Consider the following 18160-nt stretch of genomic DNA (forward strand, 5'->3'; position numbering starts at 1 on the left):
ATTCGCACACATTTCCATGAGGGCTCGCCGAGCTCGCCTTGTCTTTGAAATTTTGTTCGTTGGGATCTTCCGATGGCGCGCCGCTGTGCGCGCCAGCATCCAAGGCCGCCGCGGTAATCCTCGAAACTCCGCCCTACTGGGCGGATCCTTAGCGTGACGCATGCGCAGATCGGGCACTGGGAAAGCGGGCATTATCGCTGGTGCTGGTATGGCGGCTGCGAAATTCTGTACGTATCGTCTTGCAATATTTTGAAGAGAAAACAGGCTGTTGTTCTGTCGCAGAAAAAGCGCGCTAATTTAGACCTAGGAGGCTAATAAGAATTTTACTTCATGTTTTCTAAAAATGCGGCAAGCAAACATGAAAGAAAACTTGATGAGTAACACCCGACTTTCTCGGCGCGACTTCTTGTGCTTTATATTTCGGTCGCGAACCAAAGACAGCTGTGTAAAATATGTTTGCTGCTGAAAAATGATTACTGGCGTGCGCTTGAGCGAACGGCATGGAAGAACGGGGCGATTTTTGTAAAAATACTTCTTTGCCCGTGAAGTCTCCGTTAGTGTCAGGGAAACTTTTTTTTTCTCAATGTGTGGGGGAGAGAAAGAGCCTGTAATCCTAGCTAGCTCAACGAAGAGAGAAGAGCAGCGTCGAACCGTACTGTGCGTTTTTGGCAAAAATTTCCATTTATGAGGAAACTGGTATTAGCCGAGTTGCGGGCACGTAATTAGCGGACGGCAAGTGCGCGGCTCGTGTCGTTGGCTTTATAATTGCAAATATTTTGAACTCCGTGGTCTGGGGAGTGTTGTAAGCTAGCATATGCAATTTTATCTCTTAAAATTACGAAGTTCTTGAGTCGCGTCATAAGTCATCTGCAGCAGCTGTTAAATCTTTCGGTTTGCGCTGGTATGGACCGTTTAGCTAGCAGTCACACTCCCATTATTTATCGACGTGCGAACTAAAACGACACATCACGTGGGTAGCGAGTTTGTGTACCGTTGATAGGCCGTGACGAAAGACGTTCAGTGTGGCGAATTTTTGTGCTAAAAGGATATGATTCAAAAGAAACATCGTCGCTTTTTTTTGGGTTATAGCCTTAGCCGTGCACCCTGCGTCGTAATTGAAGATCTGCAGGTGGCTTGACGCCTCAGCGCAGGACCTCGAAGCCCGATAGATTATGGTTTACATTGAGGTGCTGTGCTGTACTTTTATTTTCCGTGAATACTGGCCAGTTTCGTTTGGTATCGTGCGAACGCTGCCATTTCATGCTCTAAATATTAAGGTCTTAACATTTAAGGGCGTTCAATATTATTGGAAGACCGGAGCAAGTCGGTGCATATTTAAACTAGTAAAGGGAACCGTGCTAAAAAAAATCATGGTTTAATTATCACAGGCTACTCATAAACACAAAGCATTTGTTTGTTCATTAAACATGCGAAGAAAAAACGTACACGTAATCCTTCAATTATTCATTGTCTATACTGAAAGGCATGTCCGAGGTTTAATTACTTCTTGGTTTTAACAAGTTTTGTAGTCCCAATATCTGGGTAGCCTTCTCTCATATTGCTGCAAGTGGACGTTTGATATACCAGCCGGCCTAGTTGGGAATGTATCTGAGCTACAAGATAGCTTGCCACCGCAAAATTTTTCTACCATGCAAGGAGCACTTTAAAATATACCACATCTTCATTTTGACGTGATCCAAATAAAACTTCATGGCCGCACATTGCTACCTTTATGCTGTGCATAAAGCTGTAAAGGCACTTGGCTATCGTTCGTGCTCAATAACCCTGTCTTTATGTTGTGAAAATCGGTACGAAATGTTGCAGCTACGTGCATTAAAATAATAGACGGAGGGAGGAAAACTATATTTGCAAGAATTTCCCTAAGGATGCCTCTCGGATGTACGTCCTTGAAAAATGTTTGGCAAGGTCAGCTGTTCCCTTGTAACTTGTAACCGGACAATTAGGAGATAACGGATGGAGCAGCTTGTTTCTTAGTGCAGCCGTTAAGTCTTTTATCTCATATTCGAGGCCAGCCAGCACCAAGGGTGTGTAGAGGCGTAGCTGAACCTGTGCTGAAACTTTGGTGGCACCGCAGCCGGCAGTGACGTTTCCTTCCCGTGGCCCTTGCAGAGTACCACTGCAGCAACATGGCGGGACGTGTGGTGCCGAGCATGGGTGCTGGCCCTGGGGGTGCCTGTTCCTCCCAGCCGGGCAGCCCACCCACGGAGAACACCCTGCAGGCGGCACCCAGCCTCATCAACCTGGCCTTCGCCACGCCCGAGATGCTGCAGAACAGGGGGCCCCCGCCCATGACCACCATCACCCGTGAGTGCGCACCAGGCACAGCGCCCACCAACCGTTCTGAGAGGAAACCTCCCTCTTTCAAGACATGGGGGCTGTGTTTTGAGTCTGTGTGCGGAAAAAATACTGAATTGAAATTTTTGCGAACATAAAAGGGGCCATACAGGTTTGGCTCGTTAAAAGGACAGCTTTGTCCTGATGACAGTGATACCAATTTTAGCACAAGCTTCAAAGGCAGTGCCTATTTTGTGGACCAGTGGACCTAACTAGGCTGTTGACGATAATGATAAACACAGAATAATGCGCAGCATTATTCTGTGGACCGTACCATGGTATAGTTGGTCCATATTCGTCTAACGTGACCTAAAAGATATCAATCCACACTTATCTACATAAATACTGCATAGAATATTTGCTTTCAAGAGAACACGTTACAAAAAAAAAAAGAACTTCACAACTGCTGGGACTCGAATCCAGAGTGTTAGCACCAACACCCAAGACTGTATACCCCTGCGCCACGGAAGCCGACAAATGGGGCTGTTTTCGCAGTATAGTAGAACCTTGTTACAAGGGGCACTTGGTTAAAGGAGACATTTAAAAATGTTTTGGTTGGTATTCCTATGTTTGCCATGTTAGCAACAGTGCATACAAGAGACATGGTTACAAGAGACACTCTGTTACTAAGGGCAACTTTTTGAGGTGCCTAGAGGAAGTTCTTCACTATTCAGAAGAGACACGATGAAAGGGGGTCTTATATTAGGTACCTTGTGGAAAACTGCCATGAAGATGAATCTTGGGCCTGCGTCCAAGAGACCACAGAGGTTCCAGAAACTTTTGAGGAGTTTCTGTCTGCGGATGTGGACCTTGTGTGTTCAAAGAGCCTACAGATCGTGTGATCCTCATGCAACTACATGTATGGTGCCCTAGAGGATGAACCAGAGGAGCAGAATGATGACGAGGGTATTGTAAGACAGATAGGGTCGGTGGTTTGCCTACAAAATTGCTTTGCCTACAAAAGTTGGGAAGGAAGCTAATACAATCTGCAGTCCCTTAAACTACTATAAAGGACTTTTTTAAGCCATAGTGAGAATTTTTTTGTCGACCTGTCTGAATTCGCTTTGATGTATAACAAAGTGGTCACGTCCAATTCAGTGTTTTTAGAATTTTCGGTTACAAGAGATGTTGGTTAGAAGAGACGCGTTTCCCGGGTCCCTTGAGTGTCTCTTGTAGTGAGGTTTTACTGTAGCTCAAAACAGAACATAACCCTGCGGTCTGGTCCACCGAATACGCAGTGCGAACTTTCAGCAAATAATGGCAATATTGTCACAAGAAGAAGAAGAAGAGAGCTGTTGGCCCAAGCCCGGTGAAAAAGAAGCTGTCTTCTTCACCAGAGGTTGGGCCCCTTGGCTCTCTCCTTCCTCTTCTTCCTGTGACAACATATATTGCGAGAAAATGAAATCTCGCATGGAATGGTCACTTCTCCATTTCAACCGCACCTTTTATAGAAGGTGTGGTGTTTTGCATGAGGCAGGTGTCTCCACTGCTGCGAGCTGCCAAGAAGTATTTCAAAGGTCTTTAAAAGTGAAGAGCTTGCAGAGAAAAGTGAAGGGAAGGCTATGGAAGGTTCGCAGACAAGCGCGACACCCAGAGCAAATTGTGCCCTAGCTGGTTGCCGGGTCAGTTGTGTCTCATTGTCCCTAGCCCTGTTATTTGCGTCTGTCGCACCTTGGGCCACAAAGGCGCTAAAGTGTCATTAGTGCAATTTACAATTGTTTTGATATACACATTGTGGGTCACACGGCATGCACATGCGATTGCCTTGTTCTTATTAAGAACCACCACAGCTTGTTGTGCAACACTAGTGCTTTCAGTCAGCGGGGTTCTGGTGCTGACCGGTGGCCTCTACTTGGTTGCAGTGACGCGCGATCTGCGGACAGAGGGTCAGCTCAACCCTGGCGTGCAGAAGCCCATCCTGGTGACTGTCTCTGGCCTGCCCGGCATGGTGGCCGGTTCCAAGCCACAGGTTCGTTCGAAGCCGACTGAAGCCAATAAGCTGTCCTCTCACTGCATTGATGCCGTCTGTGTTTGCGTAGGCACAAGTTGAAGCCACCAGGAAATTATCAGGCGGATGTGCTTGCTTAGGAGCTTTCAGTAATGCCATGTGGGGTTAGCAAAAAAAATGCTGCAAGGCAAAGGCACAGATATTTATTAATTTGCAAGACTGCAACAATCGATTAAATCTGGAACTTGTAATAGTGCTTGAAAAATACTCATTAACTTATTTATGATATGCCAAGTGTGAGGAATTTCACAGATGCCTCTAAAGCAACGTGTGTTACTTCAGTGTGAGTCTGCTTTAGTAAAACATTGTGTATCCTCACTGCTTGGTCTTTGCCCAATCAATGTGCAACTGGTGAGGAGGCAGAAACAGAGAAAGTAGTGAAAGTTTTTTTTTTTTCCATTCCATTCCGTTTCATTTTCCTTTATGACGTACACAGGTAGTGGCATATCAAGACTGCTGCGTTTTCTAATAATGTGGCCATGATTTATTATGAGTCCCATTTCCTTCTGCTGTTCTCATTCTTACATAGGGTTAATTCCCATTGAAGTGATGTCCAGAGAATTCCCATGGCCTGCCTAGTTGGTCCACCCAGCCGCTTCTCCTGGTCGTAGCATGTTGGCATGGGGAGCGGCTACCCTGCAGGAGGCTGACCGCGTTGTGGCGTCGTCCCCCAGACGTTGCAGGGAGGGGCCTCTGGTATGGAGGGCTGCGTGCAGCTGGCGCCGCTGTCACTCGCACCGGACGCGGATGGCTCGGGGCCGGCTCTGGGTTCCGCACCCACGGTCAGCTCAGCCACGCCAACGGTGTTTGTTGGCAAGCCCGGTGGTGGTCTCACGGTCATCCCCGGAGGTAGCCAGGGGACGGCCTTTGGCACGCTCCTGGCCGGGGTGCTCACCTCTGCGCCCAGTGGGCAGCCTCCCCTGCTGACGGTGTCGTCCGTTGCGACACCGATTCCCGTCGTGCTCCCTTCGTCCGTCACCATGGCGCCGCTTTCTGCACCCCCAACTGGGGTGACCGCCTCCATGTCGGCTCCCACGCTAATGGCCACCACAATGGCCACCACCGTGCCTGCCTCCATGTCCCTGCCCGTCTCCATGTCGACTGCGGTGCCAGTCAGCATGTCAACCTCCGGGCCGGGTCCGACATCAACTTCCATACCGGTGTCCATGCCCATTTCGATGGCGAACTCCGTACAAGTTTCTGTTCCGGCTTCCACATCGACGTCGGTGTCAGTGTCGAGGGCCACGACGGCTGCGGTGACGGCCGTTCCGGCTTCCGCCTCGGCCGTCACGGTGACCAGTGTTCTGCCGACCATGCTGGCGTCTATGGCTGGCTCTGTAACGGGCACTGTTTCGTGCCCCGTGTCTGCTGGTGCGCCCATCATTGTGTCGACTGTGCCTGTGACGCCGTCCATGCCGACTGCCCCGTCCACGCCTGCGGCCACTCCAGTGTCGGCCATGGCTGCTGAGGGCGGCATGCAAGAGGCCGACTTTGACCCCATCCAGGCCATGGAGTGGAAGGACGGCATTGCCAGCCTCCCCGGTAGCAGCCTCAAGGTGGGAATGGGCAGCCATGCTCCCACACTCTCTTGGAACTCTCCTGCACCAAATTCCTCCAGATAAAGACAGCCGAAAGATTTGTTGCTGTTAGATTGATTGACTTCAAATGAGAGGTTGCTTATATATATATTTGTGTTATATCTTTGTTGTCGAATATCGTTTACGCCTAATCTTAACAAAAGTTTTTCCTGTCTGCATGTGTCCATCAAAGAAAGCTGAGAGAAGCACAAAAGCTAAAAGTTCATCCAGCCTTTGCTGAAAGTGCGTTCAATCAATTATCAAACCAGCAAAGACCCAAATCGCAGACAAAGAATGAACCCATGCGGCAATTTTTCACGCACTAAGTAATAGCATCTAAGAACGATCTAAGTGCATACGTGGTTTATGAGATAAAAGTATACTATTGTACTCATTCATCGTGATAAATGCATGTATTGTCTTATATAGAACCTTTTTTTTTGTGTGTGTGTGATTTTCAAGTAACCTTTTTGACACAATAGAGGCCCGATTTCACGCATGAACTGTGTGTCCAGAGATCTTATCGGAGCTTTTCGGTCGACCAACCGGTCTATGTGGAAATGCATTAGTTTTTTTACTGGACACCAGCGGTCCCACTAAGAAAGCCTTCACTTTAAGAATCTAGCGACTTTCTCTGAGCATTTGTACAAACAGCACGCCAAATTTGAAGAGAAATACACGTGAAGAAACAACTGGTTCTTCCACTCTCAACTTCCACTTAGCCAGTGATGCCAAAGTGCTAGCCGCTTGTTACAGGAGGACGTCTGTCGACGTAGTATTAATGAATGCCTCATTTATTGTCCATCGTAGCTGTTTTGTAGCTTTCAAGCTTCTTGTAATTTTGAATTGGGTGCGTGCAGTATAAATGCAGTACTGTGGCCCTTGTGCAAGGGTGTAAGTGTTAAAGGGACACTAAAGTGTTTTGTAAACAATACGGGATCACGAGCGCAAATTGTAGTCCGGAGTCCCTAGGCCCTGTTTCGACCACTCTGAGCACGTTTACGCTAATTTATTTAGTAGAAAAATCAATTCGAAAATGCTGTCCTCCTCTCTGCACTCTCGCCCATTTTCTGTGGCGTTTTCGTGTGACGTCAGCAGGAGAGGAGCTGGCAATTGGCTGCGCTACTGCACGGCTCGCCGACCTTCTGCGACCGAGTCAGTCGGCCCAATGTTTAGTCCGCCGGCCGCCGACGCGTCGTCGCAATTCGCTCGATCAGTTGAAACTAAGCCACAACACGTTTGGGAATGGAAGAATGTGCCTTTCTTTACTTCGTTAGTTTGTACACTGTATCTAGCTCCAAGTCAAGGTCGCTTCACACAAGCGCTGCACAAGCGCACATGCGACGCTTCGCTGACTGGTACGCCAGTAGGAAAATATAAGGCCTCTTGAAGGGGGAGAAGAGTCAGCGAAGTCAATATAGGTACTAAAGAAATAAAATCAACTGATATTTTTACCGTACAGCGTAAACCTAGGGTGCGGGAAGCACTTTTTTGCGCTGGGCGAACAGGCACAGCGGTCAGCAGCACAACTACGCATCTGCGAACGCTTTTCCGTCTACGAAATGCAATTCCTAGATGTGGGCTATTGTGGAAACTCGGGGGACGCTTACTGCACGAGCGCAATACAACAAATATTCACCTAAGCTGCTTGAAATACTAAAACTAAATAAAAGTGTAAACTGGTTATACATTATATACCTTATATTTCAATCATCGTGCAGCCCCCGCGCGTGGCCTAGTGGTCTGGAGCGCTGGGTATGTAATCACAAGTGTTTTGCCAGTCGCAAGTTCGAATCCTCGCGGGTACATGCTTTTTTTTTTTTATAAGTTAACTTTTTCGTTTTTCGCTGATGTTTTCTATACTGAGTTCATCTTTTTTTGGGCCGTAACGTACATTGCTCCACGAACTAGTCCACATAACTCGCGCAGGCTGGCACTGGCGCGCTAGCGAGTTCTCGTTGGCGTGCTGTTGCCATAAGCACCGACTGCTCGCGGGCAGCGGGCACAGGCCAGAATCAACAGACCCTTGGCCTGGTGCGAACACGCTTTTTACGATACAGGCATGAGAGAGGAAAGCTCCAAATATGGGGGAAAAGCGCATGTATTTGAGCGTCTGTGGGGACGCGGAGGGCGTTCATGCACTGCGTAGGCCTCAGCTAGTGAATGCTACGATTCCAAGCCGTCCTGGGAGGCTTATCTTATGCATTTTACAGCCGACAACATGGCAGAAGTGCGGTACTACGATTACTGGGATATTGAGAATTCCCATCCAGCGACGTCATCGGATGTCAAACATGTTTTACAGAACCGAAACCGAAACCGAAACTTGTTTGATTGCTAACCTTGGGCATCGTCCAATCACGGTGCACCCTCCTCCCAACGTCACAGCTTAGTTGGTGCGGCCGCCGCAAACCGCGCATGGCAGTTTTTCTTCTTTCGCGCTTTCGAAAATAATTACCGATTTGTCAGCCGGATAAACGATGAAAAGTGTGCTAATTTGAGCCAGTCTACGCAGTGCAAGCAAAAACGGGAGCTTGACAAATTCACTTCAGTGTCCCTTTAACACCTGTGATGTAACAACCATGCCTTCAAGCAGTGAGGTCAGTGCATGTACAAGCTTTTCAGCATCGTCCGCATACCTATATATGCGCGCCAGGCGGAGTGAGTGGCCAATGTGGCTTGCAGTTCCGCCTGACTGAGTTTGGCACCCTGGAGGTGGTGACGACCGAGGAAGTGGCCCCGTCTGAGGGCAAGCCTCCCGACCAGCCCGAGAGCCCGCTCAAGGCCTTTGTGGTGCCCCAGTACTCGGTCCAGCAGCAGCCCGAGTCCGTCATCCACAAGGGTCAGCACCTCTCCCTCTCTCTGTACCACATTCCAAAAGAATGGCCTGTGTTGCGGATCACATATGCGATGAGTTGACATGGAGCTCTCGTCTGCAATTCACTCATCCCTGGTGGCAGTCCCCTCACGTTATCACCCAGGGCACGAATGTGTTTCCCACACTCGGGTGGTTCTCAACAGTGCATGATCCGACTGTGTGGTCTCATGGTGATGCAATTAAACATTGCTAACAAAAAGCTGCAGGATTTTCATTCATAAGGGAGGGTTATGTGAAGGACCTTGTGCAAAAAAAGATGATCGCAAGAAAGGTAAGATAAGGACAAGTGTTAAACTTCACCTTCACCTCAGTGCTGTAACCAGCTAGCTCAGCAGCTAAGGCGTTGTGCTGCTCAGCACTAAGACGCGGGTTCGATTCCGGGCCGCGGCGGCCACCTTTCTGATGGAGGCGAAAAGCAAAAACTCTCGTGCGTACAAGATTTCGGCGCACGTTAAAGATCCCCACGTGGCCAAAATTAATCCGGAGCTCCTGACTACGGCACGCCTCATCGCCTGCATTGCATCGCCACGTTAAACCCTACAATCAATCAACTAGCCTAGCATGGAGTTCGACTTTGCGAGGGGGATTGACTTTGATAGTGTATGCGATAGCGGTGACTATGGTGAATTCTTCCAGGGTTGTTCAAGTTGGGGCATTTTAAGCGGACGATGGTGTCAACGGACCGTGTAGGGCTATGGAGGGCGATAGCACCATCTCTAGTCATGCAGTCACCCGAGAACGGCCTACTGAAGGACTGAGCCCACTCCTTTAGCTCCATACATCCTTTTCTTCCTCCTCCCCCTCCCCCGATTGATTTGATTGATTGAAGGGTTTAACGCGCCGACGCAACGCAGGCGATGAGGCGCGCCGTAGTGGAGGGCTCCGGATTAATTTTGACCACCTGGGGATCTTTAACGTGCGCCGAAATCTCGTGCACACGGGCGTTTTTGCTTTTCGCCTCCATCAGAAAAGCGGCCGCCGCGGCCGGGAAACGAACCTGCGACCTCGTGCTCAGCAGCACAACGCCTTAGCCACTGAGCCACCGCGGCGGGTGGCTCCCCCTCCCCCATGTTCTTGCACTGTAAGGTTGGTAGGCTGAGCCCCTCGGTCTGTGGCCCTTCCAGCACACCCCAGCCCTCCTGGGCTGAAGTAAAGTATTGTTGTTGAATTGCCGTTGGCAGCCATGTAGAAAGATAGGCATGATTTAGATTCGGGGCTTGTGGTGAAGCCGCATTGCTCTCAACAGGAGGCCCCTGTGTACTCATTTTACGTCGCGCGTGTGATTGAAACTGAGCAGGGGTCGTTCGAAACCTGGACGAGGCGGCGAAGACGGCCGGTGCTGTGGGGCAGCCCCCAGTAGCCCCCCTGCGCAAGGTGGCTCCTGAGATGATCATCTGCTGCCAGTTCTGCGGGTGCCACGGACTGCGGAGCGAGTTTGTTCGCGACGGCATCTTCTGCAGCCAGCTCTGCTACGTCAACTTTGCTAGCAGGTCAGGGGGCAGAGCAGCAGTCAGATATTTTCCCTCGCCCATTGCGTTATCACGCCAAAAGTGCTGTGCAAACTGGTCAGCGTTGCCACTCATATGCTGTTGTCATCATCATTGTCTTCACAAACACCATGTGTCGAGGTGCTCCGCTGTAGACTTTTGAAACACCTCTGCTAGCTGCATCATCCAGATTCATTCGTTGCCCAAATTTTCCTATACTTTTCTTGTCCTTGTGTGTTCCTCAGCAGCCGTTTTTTAATCTGGTGCTACATCGGTTAGTGGCCCACGAAGCCAGCCACAGTGCTTGCATGGCCCTCCTTTCTGATAATGTCAGTCATATATCCAGGGGTTTATCCAGACTTTCGATTTGGGGGGGGGGGGGAGGAGGAGGTGACTGCTGGGGGGTGTGTATAAATCCCTGGGCCTGGTGCTCGCAGCCATGGAATCTTTGGGGGGTGTAGTGTGCGTAAATCCTTGTGTCATTCGTTTGCAGCGCCACTGTGGACTGTGCTTTTGCTTTCAGTCATTTTCCTTTAGCTTTTGAGTGTACGGCCTAACGTTTCGCTCTGTGTGAAAGTTGGCTATGGACCACCTTGCAGGGATCGTATAAAGAGAAAAGAAGAGCACCTCAAGCAAAGGAAACGTAAGGCCAGCCCCAGTGGCGAAGACTCGGACGACGAGGTGAGGTCCTAACTTGGCCGCGTTTCAAATCTCCGCTGCAGCCAGACAGTGTTGTGTTTTGTACCTTTGAAGTGTGATAAAACAAAGTGCAAGAATGCAAATGCCATCGAACCCTAGCAACAACGAATGAGTCAAATTTCCACTACGAGGAGCTCACTTCCTGCCAAGCCTAAGCCTATTCCACATGGAGGCAAAAGTGCATTGTAGCTACGTTGCCCTCAGTTTGTGCCAGAGTAGTTCGACTTGCAAGCACTACGCTGTCAAGTAAGAAGTAAAACTGGTAGTTTCCCGAACAATTACAAGATTGTAAAAAATGCTCATTACAGTGAAGGGCCTTCTGGATGCATCAGTTTCAGCAGTCACACGAATTTATTTAGCATATTCCTGTCGGTGACTTTAAGTTTTAACTGAAAGCTCCAAATCCTAGCCATGATGAACCGTGCCATCTTCATTTTTCAGCATGCGCAAGGAATTATATAAAAAAAAAATAGAGAGAGAGAGAAAAACACACATAGCTACTGACAGGCACCCACACTGCCAGAGTGGGTCTGCTGTACTGGAAGCAGAAAATAATGAGTTAAACCAGGAGAGCAGGCCCTAGGGTACTGTTTTTGTGTGTGTGCGTGTGAAAAGTGAGCCTTGCTGTGTTGGGGAGAATAGGTGAGCAGGTGAAGAGGCTCCCTTCCCACCAGCCCCTGTGACGTCGTCGCAGGAGCCCCGTGAAAGCCGGCCAAGCCCTCCCCTGGTGGTGCCCCAGCGCGAACTCTTCTCGTGGAACGAGTACCTCGAGCGCCTCGGTGCCCAGGCCGCCCCTGCCAGGCTCTTCCGAGAGGCAAGTGCTGCCGCCCTTGTCTGTTCTGCTGCGGGCATATCTTTCCTGAGAAGGCGCAGAGCCTCTGGGCAGTGCAGCAACGAGAGTAGGAATATAACACTGCGAAAAAAGTGTCACGGTTAAAGGCCGATCCACACGGCGGACCAAAACGATTATTTGGACCGCGGTCCGCGCATCACGTGATAGGACGTCACCAGTTCACGCGGAGCGCCAGTGGACTGCGCAGGACCGCGGCCCTCGCGGTCCAAATATTCGCCGAGGCTTTTCGGTCCGCGGTCTCGACGGCGGACCGCGACATCAATCAGCGTGGTCTGACAGCTACCTCGCCGCGTGGGCGGAGCCGGGTCCAGTTGCGCCAATAGAGAATGGCGCAGGCAGCGCGGCTGTTTCGAAGCGCTCGAAGAAGCCTGTCATCACCCCCGCTGGGATAGGCGGCGGGCTAGGCTTACAATCGCGACGCATACTTCATCCGCGCTTTTACTAGCGAGTCCTACGACTCTTACTCGTGCGATGCTAGCCATCATTATCACTTCGTTTCACGCATGTGGACCTCAATTTACGGGAAGTGTTCGGTGCCAGCGAGCGGTGACGAGCTGTATGCAGCCCGCATCACCCCGCCGTCGCCGCTCGTAGTGTCGCCTTCATGCGAACGACGCCGGTGGCTGCGTGAGCGCACCCACCCGGCTGGCACGCGGGTGGCTGTAACTGTGGGGATGAAACGTTTCGTGCAGTCTTGTGCGTTACAACATGTTGTCGCGGCCAAACGGCGCCTGTGTTCAACCTTCCAGCTTGCGTGTTCAGACGGTCGGCCATTCCCGGTCCGCTCAGCCGGCCCGCCGTGTGGATGCGCTCTGCTCTGGATTCCGCACGCCACAACTTGGTTCCGCAGTCCCAGCTCTTTTCGACACATCCACTTTTTAACCCAGCACGACCTTTTCGGCGCAGGGTAGACTTCTTCATCAAGGTACAAAGCTAACGCCATAGCGGCCAAACGACGCTTGCGCTCTGTTTCCATTTCGACTGCTCCAAAATGCGCGCGGAACCGCGAAACCAAGCGCAAAATACACATAAAACATGTGCGGCGCGGGCGCGAGCCGTTCGTATGGGTTCACGAGTTCGTCTGGTTGGAAGCACTGTGGTGGAGAGTGTTGCTGGTTGGACTGCTCTGTCGTCTGCTATGGCGGTCCGCTGTGTGGATGCTCTCGGCGCTGCATCGGACCGCGGCGGGCAGTGACGCGGCATCACGTGACCGATCGGACCGCGGACTTGGTCCGTCGTGTGGATCGGCCTTAAAGAGATGGGCCAAGCTGTGGCAGCTTCTGAGCAGCTGTGAATGTGACATGATTCTGCAGGCGTAGTGGGGAGGAGTGTGAGCAGAAAGACAAGGGGGAACGTGGGGCAAGAGGGGAGAAGCTGATGGTGCACAGGAGGCAGTGACCCCCCTTGGTTCTTGTTGCCGACTCAGTTTTTGCTGTGGTCGTGCAGTTTCATGGGTCGCTAGTGCACTAACTTGCTGGGAAAGGCATGTGGGGTGCTAACATTGGCTTAATAGTTGAGGTGGCTGCCAGGGACGTAGCCAGAGGGGGGGTTTGGGGGTTCGAACCCCCTCCGAAATTTTTTTCCGGGCAGCCCGCGAGCAACACTTAGTGTCCCTTTAGGCAAATCTCCTCCCTTCCGATAACCCCTAACCCCCTCCGAAAAAAATTTCTGGCTACGGCCCTGGTGGCTGCTGACAAGCAAGGCTCTATGGGAAGGGTGGTCATTGTGTGCAAAAACGTGCGCAGCACCAGGTGGCCCCCACGGTGTGCAACGGCTTCCGGGTGGGCATGAAGCTGGAGGCGGTGGACCCTGCTCACCCGAGCATGTTTTGCGTGGTGACGGTGGCCCAAGTGGTGGGCTTCCGGCTGCGGCTGCACCTGGACGGCTACGCGGACATGTACGACTTCTGGGTGAACGCCGACAGCCTCGAGGTGTACCCGGCCGGCTGGTGCGAACGTACTCACCGCCGACTGCACCCACCCAAGGGTGAGCACCATGGTCACCCTCCTCTCGTTACTTTTGAGCAGGCGCTGGATTGCAGGTCAATGGGCTAACATCCGGTGGTACTAGTCTAATCTAGCGATATTAGTCGTGTATAAATGGGCATGAGAACATCCTAATCTGTTCTTATTTAAGCTTCTAGCACTTAGTCAAAGTGGTTAATTTTCATCTTCTGCAAAGGCTGGCTTATGTCTCACAAAACAGGCAGAAATAGTCAGAAGTTTTGTTTGCCTTATGGTTTTGTTCAGGCTGAAACTGCAAGCCGCTTTTTACATGTGTAGAAACAGCTTGTGAAGGTGACTAATGAGACAAGCCACACCTTGCCATTCTTGCTCATGAGTTGTTTCACATTTACATCTTGCGAGATTACTGGGAGAGCCTTGTGGCCCTTGCTGTTTACAGCGCAACAGTTAAGCTGTCGTTTATCGCAATTAAAGATACACTGCACCCGTTCTTGCAGCTGCACCTCGGAACAGAGCACAAGAAAACGCCCTCGCTGGAGCACATGCTACCGCAACAGTGGGGGCTCTGTTGCATGATCCTCATTAGTGGTGGTACCACACGCTCTGGCTGTTCACTCGCAGCCCTTTGTGTTTCTTCTTGTTCTAACGAAGACCACAGAGGGGGACTTGTGTGGCACTAGCTGCTCCTCTTCTTTGTTGAGAGCAGAGTTTCGAGCTGTGTGTGTGCATTTGCCTGCATATGAGTGCACTCAGTCTACATTATCTTCCGAAGGAGGCAGTGACCCTGCATTCCTGCGCAGGCTACTCGTCGGATCAGTTCAGCTGGGCCCAGTACCTGCGCGCCTCCCGTTCCCAGGCAGCACCCCGGCAGCTGTTTGCCACCCGCAGCGCCACGCAGCCCGGGGCCCCCCTGAAGGCCGGCATGAAGCTGGAGGCCGCCGACCCCAACACGGGGCTCGCGTGCGTGGCCACCATCACCGACATCACCGACACCAACCGGCTGCTCGTCACCCCCGACAGCCGGGACAAGAGCGGGGCCTTCTGGACCGATGCGGGCTCGCCCCTGCTGCGGCCACCCAACTGGAGTCGCGACCACGGGGAGACCCTGGCAACACCTCCGACAGGTGGGTGGCTGCCCGCGGCTGCCGCTCAACACTGCGGTTCTTGGTTTACGCTCTTGGACTCACCGCGGATAGTCCACAGGTGCCGCAGTGGCTGCGTTTCAGATGGAGGCGAAAAGCAAAAACGCCTGTGTTTCGAGATTTTGGCACACGTCTAAGAACCCCAGGTGGTCCAAACTAATCCAAAGCCCCCCCCTATGGTGCACCTCAAAGCCTACGTGCAGCTTCGGCATGTTGGACTTCAATAATATGAAAGCTTTTTTAATTTTGCAGGTGGTCTAAGGATTTCCCCACACCATTGAAATACTGTATTTACTCGAATCGAACGTGCACCTTTTTTCCGGAAAAATAGGTCCCAAAATCACATGCACGGATCAATCCAGTACGACTCAAAACTGCGGCGCCGTATCGCCATCGACCTTTCAAGATGGCCACTTGACTACTGAACACGTAGCCAGCGCTTCGTAGTCTGCGCACGTTTGCCTTTGTTGTCTGCGTAGTCTTTTTTTGAGTTCCTCTGTTTTTTCCACCATAGAAATTCCCACTGCGAAGACACGGCGGGTTCACCACGATGCTGCATGTAAGAAGAAAGTAATCTTGTGTGCGGAAAGCGATGGAAATCGGGCCGCGTCACGTGCTTTTAGTGTTCCGCAGACTTGCATGTGGGACTGGCGCAAACAGAAAGAGAAAATTTTCGCAAGCAAGGCGACACGGAAAGGGTTCAGCGGACCAATGAGGGGGCGATTTCCCCAAATGGAAGATCCACTGGTGGAAAGACCCGTATCGACAGAGCTGCCGTGGTGGTGCTGCCCCGGACCGTCGTCATGGTGACTGTTTTGCTGGCAATAACCGGCACGTTTCATTTCGTGCTACCTTTGGAGTAAACCTTGCTTGTTCTAAATAAGAAAAAGTTGCATTTTTGTATTAAATAATGAAAGCCTAGTGCACGTCACACTCGAGGACATAGCGTTTTTTCTTCGGACCGCGAAAAACAGGAGCGTGTTACAATCGGGGCGCGTTAAATTCGAGTAAATACGGTGTGTGTGAAAAACAAATGCCAGAACGCTTCTCAGAAAGTCCGCAGTGAATCTGAGATGGATAATCGAAGGGCCCCACTGACCTTGTGCTTTCACTAAGGGTAATGCCACTATGAGCTTTTGGAGTGTAACAGTGAAATCGCAATGGGAGTGCAAGTCTGGAAAGTTCTGCAGGGTCGGCGGTCAGTGCCAGGATCACCACAGTTGCGACCTGTGTTGTAGTGGGTGTTTGCAGATGAGTTGATGCATGGCCTACACTGTTCACAGGAAAAAAAATCACCCACATTCAGGGATGGGGTGTAGATTGGCCAAGTGTTGATGAAACAACTAAGCAAATATGTGATTGCAAATAATAATTCACTCTCAATCCAGGAATAATTCCATATTCTGATAACATCAGCTTGTAGGAACTCAAAGCACCCTTGTGTGGCCGTTCTTCAACTTTGGGGGTTTTTCAAAATTTCCTTGCCATAATTTTGTTCTGAGCTTGTCAGCCAGTAATGTTTTGCTCACATACTGACAACATTGTCTCAGGCTGCATTCAAATTCGAGGACAGCTCGGTAGACGGCCTAATTGGATGTCTAAAGGAAGAAAAATTAGAGCTGTGCTGCAGTCGTCAACGCAGACAAAAACCTCGTAGCGGGCATGTTAACAAATGCAAGCCGCAAGTTTTGTAAAAAATATTGCCGTTATTACTACAAACATTACGTGATTGAAAAAATGAACAACAGCATCTTCACCACTAGTAAATTATGAAGTATTTCCATAGAAGAACAAGTAAGTTTGTAACAATTAATACGCAAAAAGGTGGCGCTGCGTCACTTCTTAGTGTAGTCAGGAAGGTAGACTTGTGCGTGCCGTGCCGCGCCGTTGTCGCCGCCGCCTGTTTTGGTCTCGCCGCTCTGCACCGCTGCCCAAATCCCCAGAATGTGCACGGAGCCACAGCCGGGCAAGAATTGCAGCGTGCCACCAGCACCGCCGTATTGTTCTTTTCTTAGAGGGGGGGCTGGCTGAAGGGGAGTCTTCTGAAGAATGAGGGAATATGAAAGTAGTACCCTGGAGGTTGTTTCTCCCTCCGCATGAAATGCCTCTCTAAGCGGTGCGGTTCATCGTGAAATAACCGCGGTTCACCACGATTCAACGGATGGTTTCTACTTTTTGCCTGGAGTCAGCAATTCTGCTGCTCATGTTGGGGAGATTTCAATAAGAGTTCTCCTTTCGTTCTCCTTCCCCTTGTTCTCCCGCCCGCCTCACTAGTCCTACCAGTCCTACGACCTTTGCATACGTCCCGCGACTGTGTCAGCAATGGATAAATACGCGATCGCCTACTGTATTGAGGCGCTTGACTGAGAATCGCCTTGATGCAACCCGGGTTGGGCCGCTACCACACAAGCGCGACATCTTTCTTCTTTTCTCCGCTTTCGTAGAAATTTTAAAATGACAGTAAATGAAGTTCCTGTCCATGCACCATTCAGGGGCCTGGGCCCATCATAAAATTTTCCCTCTCTCTGTGTCAATAGACCAACAAATAAACTTTCACCCCCCTCTTCTGCAAAGGGGCATGGGAAGGAGGACGGAAGCAAACGTATACTTCAGCCGCTCAGGTCATAATCATTCTACTGTATAAACATGACCAAAATTGTTTGACTACCTTCATTCTTGATAAAGGCGGGTCCCTGGCGTATTTATAACATCGTCATCCAACGGGGGTATAGAAAACACTAACAAAAAAAGATGCAATGGAGAATGGCATGGTATTCGAGAAACGGCGGGATCAATATTGCAAGCTTATTTACAACGCCATAATCAGATTATTCGCCAGGGCAATTACGTACAATTCTGATTCTTTGTTCATCGTTGCAGGAGTTCCACAGGGAAGCATTTTGGGACCTTTTCTCTTCAATATTTACATTAAAGGGGCCCTGAAAGGCGTTTTGAGCACACTAAATGAACTAGCGCAATCGTTAGATTGGGTCGTCAACGTCATCTGTGCCAAGTATTACTCTTTTACGCGCAGCGGTAAGCTCACACTTTTGTTGCAAAGTTTGTCGCTTTTTTCTCACCCTTCCCTTCGTGTTTTTGGACGCCGCCATCTTCACATGTCTGCGTCATCGATTCCCAGATGTTCGTCATGAGCTAGACATCCTGCTATTGGGCGACTTTCTCACGCACTTCCGGCA

At 50.5% G+C, this 18160-nt stretch overlaps 1 protein-coding gene across 3 annotated transcripts in view; it reads left to right on the top strand.

The window, feature by feature from the left end:
• The first annotated feature begins 122 nt into the window (after window positions 1-122).
• Window positions 123-18160, top strand: part of L(3)mbt (lethal (3) malignant brain tumor) — a 36712-nt gene continuing 18674 nt past the window's right edge. Inside the window, exons 1-10 of one of the 3 annotated variants that reach the window (XM_077690899.1) lie at window positions 123-227; window positions 2131-2325; window positions 4218-4324; window positions 5038-5919; window positions 8626-8782; window positions 10116-10308; window positions 10905-10986; window positions 11699-11818; window positions 13603-13843; window positions 14622-14945. In XM_077690899.1, coding sequence (XP_077547025.1) covers window positions 2148-2325; window positions 4218-4324; window positions 5038-5919; window positions 8626-8782; window positions 10116-10308; window positions 10905-10986; window positions 11699-11818; window positions 13603-13843; window positions 14622-14945 — 2284 coding nt within the window. In that variant the 5' untranslated portion in view covers window positions 123-227; window positions 2131-2147. Of the gene's footprint in view, window positions 228-344; window positions 658-1030; window positions 1188-2130; window positions 2326-4217; window positions 4325-5037; window positions 5920-8625; window positions 8783-10115; window positions 10309-10904; window positions 10987-11698; window positions 11819-13602; window positions 13844-14621; window positions 14946-18160 lie in introns of those variants that run through there. The other 2 variants (XM_077690900.1, XM_077690901.1) reach the window with 2 other exon arrangements.

The sequence above is a fragment of the Haemaphysalis longicornis genome, unplaced genomic scaffold, assembly GCF_048455015.1.
Source record: "Haemaphysalis longicornis isolate Haplotype H1 unplaced genomic scaffold, Haemaphysalis longicornis Haplotype H1 scaffold_10, whole genome shotgun sequence".
NCBI lineage: Eukaryota > Metazoa > Arthropoda > Arachnida > Ixodida > Ixodidae > Haemaphysalis > Haemaphysalis longicornis.